We start from the raw sequence: 19,691 nt of genomic DNA, 5'->3' as shown, positions 1-19,691 counted from the left end.
CTGGGGTCATGTAATCATCTGTTGTGACCTTCGGACAAGCCAGGTGAATGAGGAAACCAGATTCACTTATTTATTAATTTATCAACTGCAGTGATTCACTGAAGGACTGTGGCAAGGTTGTAAAATGAGGTAAAACTCACTTAACAAATGTCTCACTTAACAACATAAATTTTGTGGTGGTAAATCGAGGACTACCTTCATTTCTCTGCTGAATAGAATCTAATGTATATTTTGCCTTTTTATTACTGTAATAATATTTGTCTAACCATATGCCCTGCCAAATTGCATGTTAATTAAAAAGCAATTTATTAGTAATCATAGTAGCAACTACATTCTATTTAGTACTGCAGAGCTACAGGATGATTTTATTAGTTCTGCTGAGATATTGACTCTATCGGGCACTTCAATTCCTTTAATTTAGGTTGGTCGTCAGAAGAATTTCAGGAATAACTGGTTCCCTAAGTTTGCTTGCCTCCAATTTCCAGCCATTTCTCTTTTTGCATCTTTGAATTTGCAAGCTTGTAGGCAGAGATCCCATTCTTTGATTGTGCTCAGGACAAAAGAACATGATAAAATCACATACTGGAAGGCAAAGCAATTGGATGCCTTTACCAATGCAGGAAAACCAGTTGGATATCAAAAACAGTGTGTACTGTGCTTCAAATATGTCAACTATCTTTGATAAATACCTGTAAGTATGCCAAATTAATACACTGCATCGGTAAACAAGACTTGATTAAGTCAGTAAGTTGTTTTCAGGTAAAAACATTTAGATCAAGGGTAAGACAAGCCACAAGATGTTTCAAGATGTGTTTTTTTTTAACAATTGTTAAAATGTTCACTCCAATTACAATACCATAGGTTAGTTCATTACTCCTGATATGGCTAATTTAACCACAGAGCTCTGGAATTCACTCAAGTGCACTCCCGGATTACCACAGTGCAAAACATTTCAAATTTGAACCATTGCAATGTTCTCAAGACCCCCCTCCCTACCCACACACACACCCAAGCATAAAATAGTTTACTTCGGAGAGCAAAGAGACTGCTTCACGGATAAAATATTTTTACAATATTAAAAAAAAAACCTTTTGAACTTGTAACAGACCTTTCCGAACTCAAAGCACGCTTGGAAATACATACTGGAAGTATCGCATTTCATATTCAAAGCAAAATAATGTTCTTGCTTAAAAATAAAAGATTCAAATTCAAAACATTTTGTACGTCCTTACCTAGATCTATCTCTTGAAGAAATAATACGTTTACAAACACACAAAAGTACATTTTTAACTTCATAGTCATCTGAGTACAGTCAGAGACGTTTTAAAATCAGAGGCAGACCTGAAATTTTTCCTTTGGAATATTCCTTTTGGCTCCCTTTGCTAATACTAATGCTTCTTCAACTCTTCGGCTGCCCAAAAGGTCTTGAATTTGTTTTTCCAGAGGCAGTGGGACCAAGAAGTATACCCCTTTGGTAGTAGCTACAATTACTTTCCCTAAATTTAAAAACAAAACAAAATGTCCAATTTACAAAGCAAAGCAGGAGAGAAAAAATACATATATTCTTTTAAAGGAAAAATAAATATTTCCAATGCTATACAGTAAAGGTAAAGGTTTCCCTCACACATATGTGCTGGTTTATTCGGGAGGACCTAGAGCCGAGGGAGTCTACTGTGCCACAGATGTCCGGATGTGAAGCCCTTGTTGTGAAATGGGGGCCTGGGAGACAGTTGGGCCTGCTGATAGTATACCTGGCTCCTCGCTAGACATCAGCGGCCCTGCCTGAACTCCTTGAGCTGATCGCATCGGTGGCGGTTGAGACCCCCAAACTTTTAGTGATGGGGGATTTTAACCTGCCGTCGGTGGGAGAAGCATCAGAGGGGGTTCGGGAGTTCATGGCTTCCATGACAGCCATGGACCTGACTCAAATGATTCAGGGCCCAACACACGAGGGAGGTCACACTCTGGACCTTGTTTTTGTCTCTGGCCAGTGGCTGAGTGATCTGGGAGGAGGCGACTTAACCATCACTCCCCTGTCATGGTCAGATCACTCACTCCTTCGTCTTGACTTCCCTGGTGCTACCTCCCGCCGCGGGGAGGCGGAACCGGAAAGTTCCAGATGGTTCCGCCCCAGGCGCCTGATGGAACCTGATAGGTTCCAGACGGAGCTTGGGCCACCTCCTGTAACCTTGACCCGCCCCCGGGTAGGGGACCTGGTGGTTGCGTGGAATAATGCAACTACCGGGGCCTTGAACCGGGTGGCGCCTTTGCGGCCTCTCCGGCGGCAACGATCCACCCTGGCCCCTTGGTTTACCGAGGAGCTGAGGGTGATGAAATGCCGCAAGAGACGTCTAGAGAGTCGTTGGAGATCCTCTCGCTCCGAATTTGATCGAACACAGGTACGAGCCCATTTAAGGACGTACCTTGTGGCATTGAGAGCGGCCAAACGTCAATACTGTGCCACTCTCATTGCATCCGCGGAGAACCGCCCTGCCGCCCTGTTTCGGGTGTCCCGCTCCCTCTTGTTTCAGAGGCCGCGGGAGGCCCCTCTACAGGGCAGGGCAGAGGAATTTGGTAAATATCTGCAGGATAAAATCGCTCAAATCCGGAGAGACTGGGTTCCTGTCAGTGATCCAGTGGAGACGCCCATGGCGAGTCTTGAGGCTTCTATCTGGGAGGAGTTTGACTTGGTTGCCATCGAGGATTTGGACAGATTGCGTGGACGACTGCGACCCACCACATGTTTATTGGACCCGTGTCCCTCCTGGCTTGTACTGGCATCCTGGGAGGTTACACGAGACTGGCTCCTGGGCCTAGTGAATGCTTCGTTGGGAGAGGGGTCTCTCCCGGCCGCCTTGAAAGAGGCGGTGGTGAGACCCTTGCTCAAGAAGCCTTCCCTGGACCCTTTGGAGCTGGCCAATTATCGTCCTGTCTCCAACCTTCCCTTCTTGGCGAAGGTTGTAGAGAGTGTGGTGGCCTACCAGTTCCCACGACATCTGGAGGAAAATGATTATCTAGACCCGCGCCAGTCCGGCTTCCGCCCCGGTCACAGCACGGAGACGGCCTTGGTCGCGTTGGTGGATGATCTCTGGAGGGCCAGAGATAGAGGTTGTTCCTCTATCCTGGTCCTATTAGACCTCTCGGCGGCTTTTGATACCATCGACCATGGTATCCTGCTGCGCCGGCTGGAGGGGTTGGGGGTCCGGGGCACCGTTTTGCGGTGGTTCGGCTCCTACCTTTCTGACCGGACGCAGCGTGTGTTGACAGGAGAAGAGAGGTCGACCCTACGCCCCCTTACTTGTGGGGTGCCACAGGGGTCGGTCCTCTCGCCACTCCTGTTCAACACATATATGAAGCCGCTGGGTGAGATCATCCGTGGTTTCGGGGTGGGATACCATCTGTACGCTGATGATACTCAGCTGTACTTTTCCACCCCGAACCACCCCAACGAGGCCATCAAAGTGATGTCCCGGTGTGTGGAAGCCGTACGGATCTGGATGGATGACAACCGACTCAAGCTCAACCCTTCCAAGACGGAGTGGCTGTGGGTACCAGCCCCCCGGTTCAGCCAATTAATTCCATCATTGCCCATTGGGGGCATCCATCTTGCCCCCGTGGAGCGGGCGCGCAATTTGGGCGTCCTCCTAGATGCCCGGCTGTCCATGGATGACCATGTGACAGCCGTGGCAAGGGGGGCTTTCCACCAGGTTCGCCTGGTGCGCCAATTGCGCCCCCTACTGGACCGGGATGCCTTGCGCACAGTCACTCATGCGCTGGTGACGTCTCGCTTGGACTACTGTAACGCTCTCTACATGGGGCTTCCCTTGAAATGCACCCGGAGGCTGCAGTTGGTCCAGAACGCAGCCGCGCGGGTAATTATGGGGAGTACTAGGTACTCCCACGTGACACCGCTCCTGCGCGAGCTGCACTGGCTTCCTGTGGTCTATCGGGTGCGTTTCAAGGTTTTGATAACTATCTTTAAAGCGCTCCATGGCTTAGGACCTAGTTACTTGCGGGATCGTATTCTGCTCCATACATCCCTGCGACCAATCCGCTCGCACAGAGAGGGCCTCCTCCAGGTGCCGTCCATCAGACAGTGTCGAGGGGCGGCGCCTAGGAGTAGAGCCTTCTCTGTGGCGGGCCCAGCCCTGTGGAATGACCTCCCCCCGGATATTAGGAATACCTCTGACCTCCGCTCCTTCCGTATTAAGCTTAAGACCCACCTATTCCAAGCAGCTGGCCTGGCTCAACTTTGATTTAACCATATCGCTCCTGACGGGTTTTTAACTGGGTATTTTAATTACATTTAATTTCTAGGGGTTTTAAATACAGTATTTTAATTGTTTTTATCAATCGATCTCCTCCTTATGTATGTATGTATGTTTTAGTGTACCTTTGTTATATGTTTGTTTTGTTTACATATTTATTTCGAATGTTTCGTTGTACGCCGCCCCGAGTCCTTCGGGAGAGGGTGCGGCTAAGAAATAAATATATTATTATTATTATTATTATTATTATGGTTGTTCCCAACTCTAGGGGATGGTGCTCATCTCCATTTCAAAGCCAAAGAGCCAGCGCTGTCCGAAGACGTCTCCGTGGTCATGTGGCAAGCATGACTAAACGCCGAAGGTGCACGGAACGCTGTTACCTTCCCACCAAGGGTCATCCCTATTTTTCTACTTGCATTTTTTAATGCTTTCGAACTGCTAGGTTTACAGAAGCAGGGACAAGCAACAGGAGTTCACTCCGTTACACGGCACTGGGGATTCGAACCTCTGAACTGCCAACCTTCTGATCGACAAGCTCAGCTTCTTAGCCACTGAGCCATCGCGTTCCCGCGTACAAAAACATAGCCATTTTCTCAAATTCAAACGGTAAAACTATAATTTCCACTAGGGCTGATTAACTCTCTTTCACCATTTCAAGGATGCCAGATACAAGTGCCAGCAGTTATTCAGAAGGTCTTTATGGTCACAAATGTTTGCTGATCTTTCACAAATAATTTTCCTTTCATCCATTTAGATGAGGAAATGAAACTCCAGTTTACAACAGTTCAGATTTGCTGAGGTTTTCCTGTTATTTATATATGATTGCCAACACAAACAGCAGCTTCATGCAGCAGTTAGCAAAAAGTACTTGTGATATTTAGTGTCTTACACAACACACCAATCAATATAAAAGAAATAAAGGCAGATTCTGGGTCCTTTCAATCAAACAGTTTTGACTCCTGGAGAAAAGTCCTTGCGGTTTTCTGCAACATTTTTGGAAGTGACTTTCCATTACTTACTACATTCCTAGGCCTGAGAGAAAGACCAGGGGCACAGTGAACCAACTGATTGGTTGGTTGTTTATTAAATTTATAGGTCACCCATTTCACTATCAAGCAACTCTGAACAGTTATTGTGCCCAAGGCACATGGATAAAACTCCAGGGTCTCCTACCCTTTAACCCAGCACTTCAATTGCTGGACCAGACTGACTCTCTCCCTCTTACATACCTTCAAAATCTTGTAGGATATGCCCATCCTTAAAGGGTAAGGTTTGCTTCTGCTGCTGGTCCAACATACTGTGCACAGTAATGAATTCTTCATCAAGAGCAATTACATACGGAAAATAGAGGGCAGCCCCAATCACCTTTTCGGACCAGCGAACAGGAGCCCGCTGGGAAATGCCATCCACAGTGGCAAACATACCTGCCAATGTATAAAGAGAAGAAATTAGAACTTTCTCACCCTGAATTCAAAGCTGTTGTTTGTATGTATAGCTGTTGCAAAAGGTTACATGGATAATTTCCAAGAATGACCCAAATATATTCTGCCACCCGAAGAAGTGCATCAGATGTTCCCATTCCATTCTGTAATTTTAGGCTTCAGAATTGTAGCATACTAATTATTTGCACAATTATTTACTGGGAGAAAGTGGCAAGAAGGTGACATGTGGCAAGGGAGAAAGCAGAACTATTTAACTCATTTTTTGCATCTATCTTTACACAAAGGGAAACAGTCCAACCTATCAAAAACACCACCACAAAAATCAGATTAGGAACACAAGTTGAAATAGGGGAAAAAATGGTAAGTGAGCACCTGTCTACCCTAGACAAGTTTAAATCACCAGGACTGGACGGATTACATCCCAGGGTTCTAAAGGAACTGGCAGATGAGATCTCAAAACCACTGAACTATGTCTTTCAGAGATCCTGGAGCACCGGGGAACTGCCAGAGGACTGGAAAAGAGCTGATGTGGTTCCCATCTTCAAAAAAGGAAAAAAAATAGATCCAGGAAACTATATACCTACAGTATCAGCCTGACCTCAATACCAGGAAAGATTCTGGAAAAGATAATGAAGCAACGAATTAGTGAACACCTAGAAGTAAACAAAGTAATAGCCAAAAGCCAACATGGGTTTGTCCAAAACAGATCATGCCAGACTAATCTTATTGTATTCTTTGACAAAGTGACAAAATTAGTAGACCAGAGGAATGCCGTCGATATAGTTTACTTGGACTTCAGTAAGGCATTTGATACGGTAGACCATAACCTACTACTAGATAAAGTAGAAGAATGTGGGTTGGGCAGCATCACCACCAGGTGGATTCGTAACAGGCTGACCAACCGCACTCAACGTGTAGTCCTCAATGGAACTGCATCTACATGGAGGGAGGTATGCAGCGGAGTACCCCAAGGCTCTGTTTTAGGCCCAGTACTCTTCAACATCTTCATCAATGATTTGGATGAGGGAATAAATGGGGAAATCATCAAATTTGCAGATGACACCAAGCTGGAAGGAATAGCCAACACTCCAGAAGACAGGCTTAAGATACAGAAGGATCTTGACAAACTTGAACATTGGGCACTATCTAATAAAATGAAATTCAATGGTGAAAAGAGTAAGGTTCTACATTTAGACAAGAAAAATGAAATGCACAGGTACAGTATAGGTGGTACCTTGCTCAATAGTAGTAACTGTGAGAGGGATCTTGGAGTCCTAGTGGACAACCATTTAAATATGAGCCAGCAGTGTGCAGCAGCTGCCAAAAAAGCCAACACAGTTCTAGGCTGCATCAACAGAGGGATAGAATCAAGATCACGTGAAGTGTTAATACCACTTTATAATGCCTTGGTAAGGCCACACTTGGAATACTGCATTCAGTTTTGGTCGCCACAATGTAGAAAAGATGTGGAGACTCTAGAAAGAGTGCAGAGAAGAGCAACAAAGATGATTAGGGGACTGGAGACTAAAACATATGAAGAACAGTTGCAGGAACTTGGTATGTCTAGCTTAAGAGAAAGAAGGACTAGGGGAGACATGATAGCAGTGTTCCAATATCTCAGGGGTTGCCACAAAGAAGAGGGAGTCAAACTATTCTCCAAGGCACCTGCGAGTACAACAAAAATAATGGGTGGAAACTAATCAAGGAGAGAAGCAACTTAGAACTGAGGAGAAATTTCCTGACAGTTAGAACAATTAATCAGTGGAACAGCTTGCCTCCAGAAGTTGTGAATGTCCCAACACTGGAAGTCTTTAAGAAGATGTTGGATAGCCATTTGTCTGGAACGGTATAGGGTTTCCTGCCTAGGCAGGGGGTTGGAGTAGAAGACCTCCAAGGTCCCTTCTAACTCTGCTATTGTATTGTATTGCACACTGACACACAATCTTCCAAAATTATCTTGTTTCCTTGCTAGCAGGGCTATTGGCTTTCCATAAAGTATGGCTGCATCTACAGATTTCTACATTTAATGGAGTATCACAATACAGAGACTCTATTGCCACAGTTCAGTCACTCTCTCTGTGCTTTGGTTAATTCTTATTCCTAGAATTAAATTTCACTTTGAAGCGCAAAGTTGGAAGGATCTTAGTTATTACTTGCTCATCCCGCTCAATGAAAGAATTATATTATCCCTAGCAAATGGCCACGCAACTCAGCTACTAGCAATGAAGACCTGCCTACATCCTCTTGAATCAGTTCATTTCACTGTCAAAAAGATTTTTTTATAACAGTTCTTACTGTCAGCATAAATTTGTCACTTAAGTAGCAGTTTTTGTTCAGAAATAAGTGCCATGGAGTTCACTAGAAATTACTTTTCAATGGAACTATTTAGCAATCACAGTTAACCCAGCATTTCTTGCATCATATAAAAAACAGGCTATAGCTATTGATAAAATCCAGACAGTCGCATTTATCAATAGAAAGAAGAGGACAATTGCAGATTCTCCTCTTTATATCATTATAAGCTATTCATCTGGTTAATAAACAAGTCAGATCACATATTTCATGTTTTAACAATACACATGTTTTTGCATACTTAAATAAGAAATTCATCCCAAGAATTCTTATTCTATTTATTAAGAACAGTTTCATAAAAATGGAACTAATTACCTTCCAGAAAATTCAAGCAAATCAGAATTTTGAAGCCAAAATTCTATTTTTAAATTAATACCCATAGTAGAAATGCTACTGTTCTATGAAAATAACATTAAAAACATTTAGTGACATCTTTTAGATGATATCTAACAAAGCTTATCTATTTGCTCTTTTATATTTTTACTCCATTTTCACTAGTGCTACCTTGATTCTTTTGCAGAATGTTAAGGATTTTAGATTCAGAAAATAACCAATGACAGTTTAGAACTAATTACTTTATTTAATACATTAATCCATTTCTTTTTTGGATTGCTTTTATTGTTAGAAGTCAGAAAGGTGTACTTGTCGCAGAAATGTGGAATGGACACAAATAAAATCCTGCACAGGTTACTAATTTCACAAGGAGAGGTACTTTTCTAAATGAACAACTAACTCTGGATATTTTGATAAGACAGCAATCCAGCCTAATATTCATCAGCATTTTGTGAATTTTGATTTTGCAATTATTATTTTTTTGCAGAAGTCTTGCAAAATTACTATGCAGGAGGAAGAAGGGTTAAGAAAAGGTAAAGCAAAAGTTCCCAAATAATGAGCTGAAGAACCTTACCTAATCCCCCAGGTGCAGCCAACAGGAACTCTTCCCTGCCTATTCTTTTTACAACTGGTCGTTTCTGTTCACCAGTATAAGGAAAGAGCTCCTGGGAAACTCCAGTATTGTAGTTCAGTATAATATATTGGTTAGTGAGAGCAAGGCATAAGTAATAGCCATCCACCGCTACAGCAGAAGGCTGTTCTCGCGTGCAACATTCTTTCAAAATCTGTACTTTGTCCTCGTAGACCAAATATATTTGGATGGTCCTCCGTTTCACTGAAACAATACATACTTCCACACAGAATGGATCCCCATTCACAGGGTTCTCATTCAATGTGAACATCAGGGCTCCTTTGATTTTGGCCCCAGAGGAGATGGGTTCCAAGCTGATCATGTTCATTAAAGTGATGGTATTGTCACAGAGCACCAGAAGTCTGTTAAGTGCAGAAGCTGCTTTCAACTCTCCCACAGCCTTCCGGCAACTGAGATACTTATGCAGCTGCTTGGAAATAGAAAAAGGTGTTTTTTCAGAAGGGGAATTTTTCTCCTCCAAGAGAAAATGGCAAATAGAGCCCTCATTTGTTCCAATGTAGAGGTTTCGTCCACAGCACTCCACACATTCGATATGGATTCGAGATCTGTCACCCGTCAGCAACTCCCACTCAACTGCAGGAACAAGCTTGAAGGCTTTGACACTCATTGTGCTTTCCAGAAGATGGCCTACTAAATTAATAAATAGAAAGAAAGAAACTGGATTTTTGGACTTCTGGATTGAAAGCTACATTGTCTTTTCATCATTCAAAATACCAGGCTTCCCCACTCTTTAAACTTTAATGGTATGAAATTGTCAATTTTCACAATACCTGTTCACCAAACTGCTGAGGAATAAATTTCTGAAGACAACTATTTTAATACAATTGAACTCTTGCATTTGCAGCTTGGGCAGCCATAGAAATTATACCTGTAAATTTAAATAAATACATACATAAATACACACTGCTCTAGAACACAGATCCCTCAAAATAATAAAACAGATGTCAGTTTCATGACTGTTTAGCACCCAAGACTTTGGAGCATATTTCCATCTTCTCAAGAAGTTATCATCATGAGAATTACCAGAACTCATGTCCAATCACAACAAGTTGATGGTTCAGCACGGTATGCTAATATCATCTAGCACTGGTCTCAACACATCTGTGCCACAGTTACCTAAGAGAAATGTTATTTTCATTCCAAATTTTTGGAAGCATACTATAGGCCACTGTGCAAGACAGGTATCCTTCCCCAGTTCAGTCCTATTCAGATATGCTCTATTTTCATGGTTGATAAATTCTGTAGAATTTAAGTTGCCAGTTTTCAGATAGAATATATTCTTGGTAATATTGCATTATTTATAAACAGTGCAATCTAAGTATGCTTATTTAAAAATAACTCTCATCATACTGGACAGGCTTCTTCACATTGGTGTCTGCAGTTGTAAACACTGTAATAAAAAGAGCACTGGCTGAACAGTCATAACAGCTTGTAGGTTAAGCCATTTTCTTTTAGAACAGATTTTACAAAACATGGTATTATCTAATTTGCATTACATTTTTCAGAGGCACAATGCAAGACACTCTGACCTATCTTTCCTCCTTTTTGGACGAAACCAGCATTCTAATTATGTAAACAACATTTGTATGAATGTAACTTTGCACTATATTTAGATCTTTAAAAATCCAACAGATTCTAAATAATATTTAATTAAGTTGATTAACATGTTTTTGAATGATTGCACCCACTTTTTAATTTCTTCCTCTTCTTCAATAGTCAATCTTTATTTACTACCAAAAATATACAAGTAACCAAAGTATGGGAAATTACAATTAAGATTATGATTAAAAATACATAATTTCATTGTATCTACAAATGAAACTGTCTTTCAATCTCAGCCTCATGTACATAGGAAGAATACTAATCTATTTTATGGGGATGTTGTAAGAATAGGTAAAACATGTAAAATATATTTATAATCTGCATGCACGTAAATATTAATAAGTCTGTAAGTAATTGATTTGCTGTAATGCACAAAATAGAAGTAACAGTGGAACCATATGGAGCCCTAAATAAACCTTTAAAGCAAGCATCCTAATATAGTTTAATTGGGAAATATAAGGATATATATTCAGAAATCTTGATAACCACAATGAAAGTACAGCATCTTCCTTAGGGATTCTACCATGCCTTTAAAATGGCACTGCTTCAATAATTGTTCAATAATGCCTGTCTTTAAGGCAATTTTTTCTCAACTGATGTCTGTTGGCCTTACACACTCTTAACTTCAGCTGCTATAATCAAACACATCTGGAAAACATCAAGATTCTGGATACTTTGTAAACAGCTTGAATGCAGGGGTTAAGATGTGAGACTAGAAATGGGGTTCCAGCCCACATTAAGCCCAAACTCATGGATGACTTTAGATCAGACATCTTCTCCCTGACCTACCCAACTCATAGGATCATTGGAGGGGGGGGGATTGGAGGGGGGAAATATCCTTTTGAGCTTCTGCAGGAAAGGCAGAATATACATTAAATAAATCATCCCCAATTATTGTCATTTTCAAGAGAAACAGCCGGTCTTGGGTGGGTTTAATTCTTTCTCTTTCAAAACGGAGCAATAACTCTTGCACCGGCTGTCACTTCAGTTTTATTGTATCCACGGAGGGATTTGGCGCAAGAGATCACCTGCCAACTCTCATCTTCCACCTGAAGGAGATCTACCTATTTCGGCTCCCCTGGGTCTCCACGGAGTGCTCCATCCTTACCATGAGCGAAGCCTCAGCTCTTCTCCAAATCAGCCTCCTTAATTCCTCCAGGCTCAAGCCAGCCTTGGCAGGATCCCGTCCTTTCCTGCTTCCTCGCCCACGGAAGATGGGTGGGACATGGCGTTTCGCATTGTCTCGTTTCCAGCGGCCCCTACTCTGGCCAGGCCGGGCTTCTGCGCCACGCACGCCCCTCTCCAGGCTGGGTCAAGCGCTCGGGCTGGGGGCTGCTACACCGGCTACGGGAAGAGGCCGGAGCCGAGAGCGAGGAGAAGGGGAAGGCAAACAGCAGGTCGGGCGCAGGAATGGAAGTGGAGATGCAAGCTGCCACCGCTCCTCCGCCTCTCCTCCCAAGCCGTCCGCCGAGGCCTCTGCTCAGGGCAGCCGGCGCCGGCGCCTCCGCTCCCCGCCGTATCCCCGGGAAATCCGTGGCTCCCTCGCCAGCGCCGTGCGGCTCCTGCAGCTGGCTCTTCCTCCGGGGGCGGCTCCCCGGCCCTTCCGGTCACAAGGCAGGCTGACAGGCGGGTTCTTCCCGCTGCCTGGTGCGGGGCGGGCTGGGGTTGGCTCGCTGGGCGGGTTTGACCGGCGCAAAGTTTCGTCAGAGCGCAATCCTCGGCTCAGCAAGCGGGTGGCTCTTAGAGACGGTGTTTGGGGTTGGATTTCCACCGGAAAGCGGGGTAGAATTCGGCCCGTGGGAGCGCAGCTTTGGCTCCTGTGCGTCAAGAGCTGAAGCTGCTTCCTAATCCTCGGTTTCTTGGGGGCGACTTGGAAAGAGAACCAGCCGGTAAAGGTTGACCTAATGCTTCTCTAATGTTGGATTTAAAACGACGCATACAATTGTTTTAACAAGTGATCGGCATACAAAAAAAAAAAAAGGGGGGGGGGAAAGAAAAATAACTGCCCTGGAAATCCAAGAAAAGATCTGGAGGACTGTTCCCACGGTTAGTTTTTGGCCCACCTCGGTTCGTGCCCTTAAAGGTCCAAGACAATGTCCTTTGTGACACGGATCTAGAGCTTGCAATATGCACGCCACTCCATGAAGCAAACAGCAGCAGCAGCAGCAGCAAAATGGGTATATAAAAACAAGCAGTTAGCCACCTTCCATCACATTTTGCATGCCCAGGTGAAGATCTTTTGTGAAGGAAAAATAAATTAAGTCAGGTTCTGTGTCTCTGTCACAGGCATGGTTCTGCTAATCTTTCCCCCTCCTGTACTGTATTTGGCCCAAATGCTACCAGAAAATAAGAAATAGGGTCTTGAGGTGTCAGTGTCCACAGGGTGCAAAAGTGAAAAGAGCAGTGGTGACATGCAATTGAAGGGTTTTGCCTATTTTTATGTGCAACACTTGGCTACTGTTTTTTAAACCATAAGCCCCAGATCTCCTGAAGTCAGTCCAGATGATGTCATGAGTGTCCAGGAGAAAATCCTTGATGAGCTGGAATAGAATCCCAACTAGTCCAAAGCTTTCCATATATGCCTCAGCCATTATAAGGAAGAAAAAAAAGTTCTCTGTTCTAATTTCGTGCGGGAAAGGAAAATGTGAATTTAAGGAACGTTTGGTTATGCCTGGCTATTGAGTCGAGGCCAAAAATAAAAGGTGATATAAGAAGAAAAAAGGATAATGTCATTTCCCATTGACCAGACATAAAAAAAAGATCTTAAAGATCAAATGCCTAAATAATTAAATATACTGATAACTTTGAATAAACTTTGTTTTTAAGGTAAAAATGGCAATAATGTGTAGCGCTCTTTATAAAAATGAACATTTTAAATTTAAAAAATCAAGTGTTTGTAAATGTTAAGCACCTTTAGCTCTTAATGACAATATTGAGTATGAGTAAGATAAATATAGCAGAATACTACACCTGGTAAAGGCTTAGTTAAATGTTTGCTATCTTAATCTGACTCATGGTAAATTTTACATCTTTCAAAGACATTTCTGCAATTATGACCCCATTCATTTATCTTACCTTGCCATCTTCTTCCTCTACTGGCCTAGCTTAGCAATTTTCACTCAAAGACTATCTGTATTACAGTAATTAAGCACTTAATGACTACTATATGCAACTGATGATTATGTTTCTCCTGATATACATACACAGCTCCAACTTGCATATAAAAACCAGGAAGCAGGCTGGAAACTGGGAAACCACAAATTCTAATCCTGCTTTAGGCACAGTCAGCTGTGTGACTAGGGGCAAGTCACACTAGGGCAAACCACTCATGAAAAATGATGGCAAGGTGCATTTTCTCTCTCTCTTACTTACCTTGGAGATAGGATTCATGTGGTCCATTAGGGACCAGACTGAAACTTAGGACTCACATAGTAGAAGACTTCTTTCCCCACATACAGTTCCCATATACCTTAGTAGCTGAGCTGTGGGATTGGGGCATCTTTAGACCAGCCTGTCTCTGTGGAACTGTTTAGGTTGAATGAACTCCAGGAGTTCCATTTGAATAGAATAAGCAAGATTGGAAAGCACAGACAAATATTAACAACCAGTACATCAAGTCTGTAGGTTAATGATTTCTTTATGATATCTATTGTATATCAGATTTTCAGGTTTCTGACACTGCACTATGAACATCTGAAGGCTATTATGAATTAGACTGATAAGTAACTGATTTTAGAGCCCTTGTCCTACATTTGGGAGTAAACTCTTAATCAAAACATTTTTCAATATTGCATCATTTCAAGCATAATTCCATGTCTCTTACCTGATTAGGGGGAAAAAAACCTGAAATATTTGTAGCTTTTAGCAACAATAACAACAAAACTTATAAAACTTTCTATATTTTAAAGGCAATCTAGAAATTATTTCTGTTAATCAGAAATTTTCTAAAATTTAAAGTTAAATTTGTCATTTTTTTCCACATATTTCCTGCTGTACAATGAATTATTCAAAGTTTTTTTCATATTTAAAGAGAAAAATGGTGAAATGACTTGAGTATTCCACACTGAATAGACTGCCTTCTTCATGAATTGTTCCATGCAGAATATAGACAAAATAAAGGAGATGCATGCAGCCAAACAATTTTCTTTTTGCTGAGATTTCTGTCTGAATGCACAAAAAATAGCTTAAGTAAACCCCTAAGAATGACACAATGTGCAAGGTTGGGTTTTACTATTTATTTACTATTGGTATTGCAGAATGTCTGCAAGTGTGATGAAATTATTGATAACAAATTGGATTAATGAGGTCAGAAGGTAGTCTAGGAGAAAGCCAGGTTCAGATGAACTGAATGATCTTATCCTTAGAGAAAGGGGCTTCCAATGTCACGAACCCACATTTTCAAAGTGTGATTTGTAGGATACAGGTCAAAGCACTTTTACAATTGATGAAAGAAATGTCCTTCTGGGTTCGGCTCCAAGTGGGGAAAAAGACACTGGAGACATGGAGGTTGCTTGGAAAGATGGTTTTAATGGTGGACAGGACGACATGGCTTGAGTCCTGAACAGAAAAAGTGATCACATGCTTCAATGTTGGTGGAGAAGAAGAGAAGGGCCGATGGAGGGGCTTGCTAGGCTTTTTATAACCTGTTCAGTCCCACCTCTCTGTTTCCTGTTCCTGTGTAAGAAATGTATTCTGATTGGTTGTCAGACTCACATGGGCCCATGCAGGGGCAACTCTCTAGGCTGAGTCCAGGTTTGATTGAATTCTCAGAGTTCTCAGATGCCATGTGGTCAGTTGAGTAAAGGCTTATATTATCATGCCTTCATTCCCATCCCCCTGGAGCTGAAGGGGAGAACTCTTTATTAGTAAAGGGACTGGCTTGGCCTTCTTAATGGCCCATTGACAAAAGGGGTGGAGGCAGGAAGCTACAGGGAGCTATTCTCAATTTAAAACATGTTTCTTCCTTCTCACATCCAGGGAAATATAATATTCTGCCTTTTCAATATTTCCTAGGATATTTCATTTTTCTGGGAGTGGGCTGGGTGATAACCTCCTACACATTGAACTGGATTTCTGGTGACTTTAGAGATACATCCATGGGGATTTCCTGGTAACTACAGTAGTAGTTTGCCATTGTCTTTTGGGATGTTTTTTAAAATGCTGATTTTCATATAGAGCCATAGACTTTTTTGATGGTCTCCGAAACAGTTAACAAACCGAACCAGATTCTATTTACCTTTTCAGGATCAATCTATGAGCTCCTCCCCAAGATTTTTCTCTCCTGCTGATGATCTGATTTTGCTACCAAAAGCTGGTTCTTTGGTGGCCTTGCTCCCTGGATTTGAATAGGAGCACTTAGGAGTGACCCAGATTGTCTCTGGATAAAAGTGGACCCACCTGGGATGAGGAATCTTGAAGATTACTGTTCCAAGTGGGAGTGGCAGAAAACCAGGTCATCCATCTTTTTCCTTTTGGCAGACAGTTCTCTTAAGCACACATGGGTTTCAACTACCTTTTAAAAAGTTTGTTTTGTTTAGTTTCTTATCTCTGAAAGTTGACCAGCTGGTTGAACGCTGATTTATTTTAACCCCTGTTGGATTTTATCTATTTCTTTCTTGTTCTTTGCCTTTGATCTTTTTTTGACTTTTTTGAATATTCTTTGTCAGAAAAAAAACAAGACATGCCTTGAAGTAATAAGTGTTTGGATTTGATTTACATCTATTTTGGAACATTACTATACTTTGAAGATTATTTCTTCAAAAATCTTTTTTAATCTGGATTGAAATAGTCTCCTAGCCTCTCTATGTTGACATATATCCTCCCTGTCTCTGAGAAGCTTTATCCCTCTGTTGCCAAGTTACATCAGAGCAACAGGACCTTTTGGTTATATGCAAATCCAACTTGAAAAACTTTTTTAAATAGTTTGACAAAATAATGCTTGCAAAAAAACTCATCCAAATGCAAGTAATTAGAGTTAAATTAGATTCACAAAAAGAATTGGATTTGAAAGCAGCAGATTCGGTGAAGGATATTAAAAGAGGTACAGATGTTATAAATTTAGACCTGAAATGTTATAAATTTTAGACCTATAAATCCCTTACCTGAGGGGATTATTATGCATGCTTGCATAATGCAATGCCTTCAGGCTTTCACTCTTACAATAACAGAAAACTGACTGAATGGTCAAATGAAGGGGATTGGAGAATGGTCAAATGAAGGGGATTTATCATACTCAACTCAAAAACAACTTCAGTTGGACTTTTTGGGGAATAAAGATCAACTTTGGAGAATGGATCTAATATATTTAACTGGACAACAATTGAAAAGAGATAGCATTAAGAAACAATCCTGGATATTTAACCCTAACCCTAACCCTAATCCAGGATGAATCTAAGTTAACTGCAAGGATGATTGGAGATATATAAGCTGTAGCAAACTTCCTGCAAGTTGAATTACAATAGTAGTGTTGGAAGAAAATGTCCTTCTGGGTTCGCCCCCAAGTGGGGGAAAATACACTGGAAGCATGGAGGCTGCTTACAAAGATGGTTTAATGTTTTAATGGAGGAAAGGACGCATGGCTGGAGGTCCTGGGGAAAAAGGTGATCACATGCTTCCAGGTGTTGGGTGATGAAGAAGAAAAGGGAAGAAGGGCTTGCAGGGCTTTTTATAATCTGTTCGACCCCACCTATTTCCTGTTCCTGTGTAAGAACTGTATTCTGATTGGTTTCAGACTCACATGGGCCCATGCAAGGGCAATCCTCTAGCCTGAGTTTTGAATCCAGGTTTGATTGAGTTCAGATGCCATGTGGTCAGTTGAGTAAAGGCTTATATTACCATGCCTTCATTCCCATCCCCCTGGAGCTGAAGGGGAGAAGTCTTTTATTATGTAAAGTGGACTAGCTCGGGCTTTAATGGCTCATGGACAAAAGGTGGGGGCAGGAAGCTGCAGGAAGAGTTACCTTGTCTTTTTGAAACATGTTTCTTTTCACATCCAGAGAAATATTCTGCCTTTTAAATATTTCCCAGGATATTTCATTTTTCTGGGAGAGGGCTGGGTGATAACTTCCTAAAGTAGTTTAACAGGGGGTTAATATTGATATGATATTTTACTCTTGCCTTTGTTCACTAAATTGAGTTATTTATAAAATAAATTAACATTTTTGGGATTGCAGTGTTTGCAGATATTTTGCAAGCAGTAATGAAAAAATGCACCATTTAGTCAAAGTCTCACTTTCAAAGTTATATTCATATATACTCATATTCGGGGGATGGTAGAGGACAGGAAGGCCTGGAGGAACGTTGTCCATGGAGTTGTGATAGGTTGGACACGACTTTGCGACTAACAAAAACATATTCAGTCAACTTTCTCATATTGGTATTTTCCAAGTACACCCATCCATAATTTCTAGCTAGCATAGCCCAATAAAATTTCAAGAGTTGTATTTTAACACATTTAGAATCAAGTTGGCATTTATTTAAGACACACAATGGAGTTTATTTTAGAATTCATACACAATTATCTGAGATTGCATTGAAAGGCTCAGATGTGTCGTCACATCACAGGGCACTTTGCCACTTTTACACCATCAGTGTAGCTTGTAGCAGTTGTCTACAGGGACATTATACAATTGTTTCAGTTCATTAGTTTTTTTAAAAAAAATCTTGATAATTTGCATCTGAAAGTAAAATCCATTGCTAATAGTTATAGAATGTTACAATAAATATCTATAGCTAGCTGAACACAAACACACAAACTTTCTATTAGCATAGCCTGCAAAATCCACGTTAGCCAACAAGATTATTTTTAATAATTCTCTATAGATAACTCTCCTTGTTCTCCATAGTCATTCGTCCATATTCAAGCTGAAATATATAAACATTTCAAAATACGAGAGTAAATATCATTCATAACTTTTTATTAAAAAACGATTTGGGTCAAAACTTTCTAAATTTGCACCCACGACCTTTCTAACCCGGATGTTTTGAAGGTGGGGGCGGGCGGGGGCGGGGAGTTGTTTCTTTTAAAGTTCTTCCTAATTCTCTTTCGTCATTTAGATGCGCATCTTCCAAGTCTCTTCCTTGCCAAAGATATATAAAAAATGAAGAATAGCACAAAATATGTATCTATCAACATTTCCCCTTCGTGTTGTAACAAGCAGGAGGTGAAAAGACGGCTTTCTGATCGCCTTCATATAACTACTATGGCAACTGGGACGATGGGTTTTGTCCAGAAAAATTGGGTTACCTGCTCCCGGGATCTCCTAGCGCCTCCTTCCCCAAGGGCTACGGAGATCTTCTCCCGATCGCTTCACGAGATCTGCTGCCGTGGCCAGGCGAGCGACTTGAACAAAATAACGTAGACATCCAATATTTATTTGCTGGCAAATAAGTAATATGCGGGGTTTATCCCCACGCTGCAGCATCGGAGGGGGGGGGGAGGCTGCTCGCGATATGCAGGTCGTCAAAAAGAATTCAGTTCTTCCCCTAAAAAGGAATCTCTACAATGAGAAGCTCAAAGCGTTTAACAGGAAGTCAAAATTCACTTTTTTGCAACGGCGTTTCAAATTTAGCGTGCTCGCATGCCCGCGTACAAGCTTTGTAACTGAACTTTAAATGTGATCGACGTTATAGAGGAGAGTCCTTTTAGAGGTGGCAAAGAAGCAGCCCGAGAACGTCTTTTCCGATTAGCCCATTGCATTACAAGGCAAAAGCTGCAGCTCACCAAAACTCGTGCCTTTTAATGGGCTAGTCAGGAAAGGTGTCCCGCTCCCCCGACTCGATGTGACCGAGGGAAGGGCAAGGAAACTGTTAGATATTAGCATATATCGAGATAAGTCTTCCCTCAGGTCCGCTCCTACAGCGGGAAACAGGTATTCATCTGATTGGTCAATGGGCGTGCCTCATCCCTATAAAAGGGGAACCCTCCGACCACAGGTTAAGCTGGATCACTACTACTACTAATAAAATGAGCTGTTGAGTTACTTCGTGTCCGCAGTCTGTCTCTCGTTGCCCAGATCTAACATTGGCGACGAAGGTGGGATT

The 19,691-nt window shown here is 41.9% G+C and overlaps 1 protein-coding gene across 2 annotated transcripts in view; it reads right to left on the bottom strand.

Annotated features, from left to right (window-relative positions):
• TGFBRAP1 (transforming growth factor beta receptor associated protein 1) overlaps nucleotides 1-12,194 on the bottom strand; it is a 28,663-nt gene extending 16,469 nt beyond the window's left edge. The window contains exons 1-5 of one of the 2 annotated variants that reach the window (XM_081946765.1): nucleotides 11,758-12,193; nucleotides 9,818-9,915; nucleotides 8,970-9,677; nucleotides 5,498-5,692; nucleotides 1,342-1,496 (exon numbers count right to left, since the gene is read on the bottom strand). In XM_081946765.1, the coding sequence (XP_081802891.1) occupies nucleotides 1,342-1,496; nucleotides 5,498-5,692; nucleotides 8,970-9,654 (1,035 nt within the window). In that variant the 5' untranslated portion in view covers nucleotides 9,655-9,677; nucleotides 9,818-9,915; nucleotides 11,758-12,193. Of the gene's footprint in view, nucleotides 1-1,341; nucleotides 1,497-5,497; nucleotides 5,693-8,969; nucleotides 9,678-9,817; nucleotides 9,916-11,757 lie in introns of both variants that reach the window. The other variant, XM_081946766.1, reaches the window with a different exon arrangement.
• Nucleotides 12,195-19,691: the final 7,497 nt, after the last annotated feature.

The sequence above is a fragment of the Natrix helvetica genome (assembly GCF_964273705.1).
Source record: "Natrix helvetica genome assembly, chromosome: 3".
In the NCBI taxonomy this organism is placed as follows: Eukaryota; Metazoa; Chordata; class Lepidosauria; order Squamata; family Natricidae; genus Natrix; species Natrix helvetica.
The sequence above is the reverse complement of the archived record's forward strand: the minus strand, read 5'-3'. Positions and strand labels throughout refer to the sequence as shown.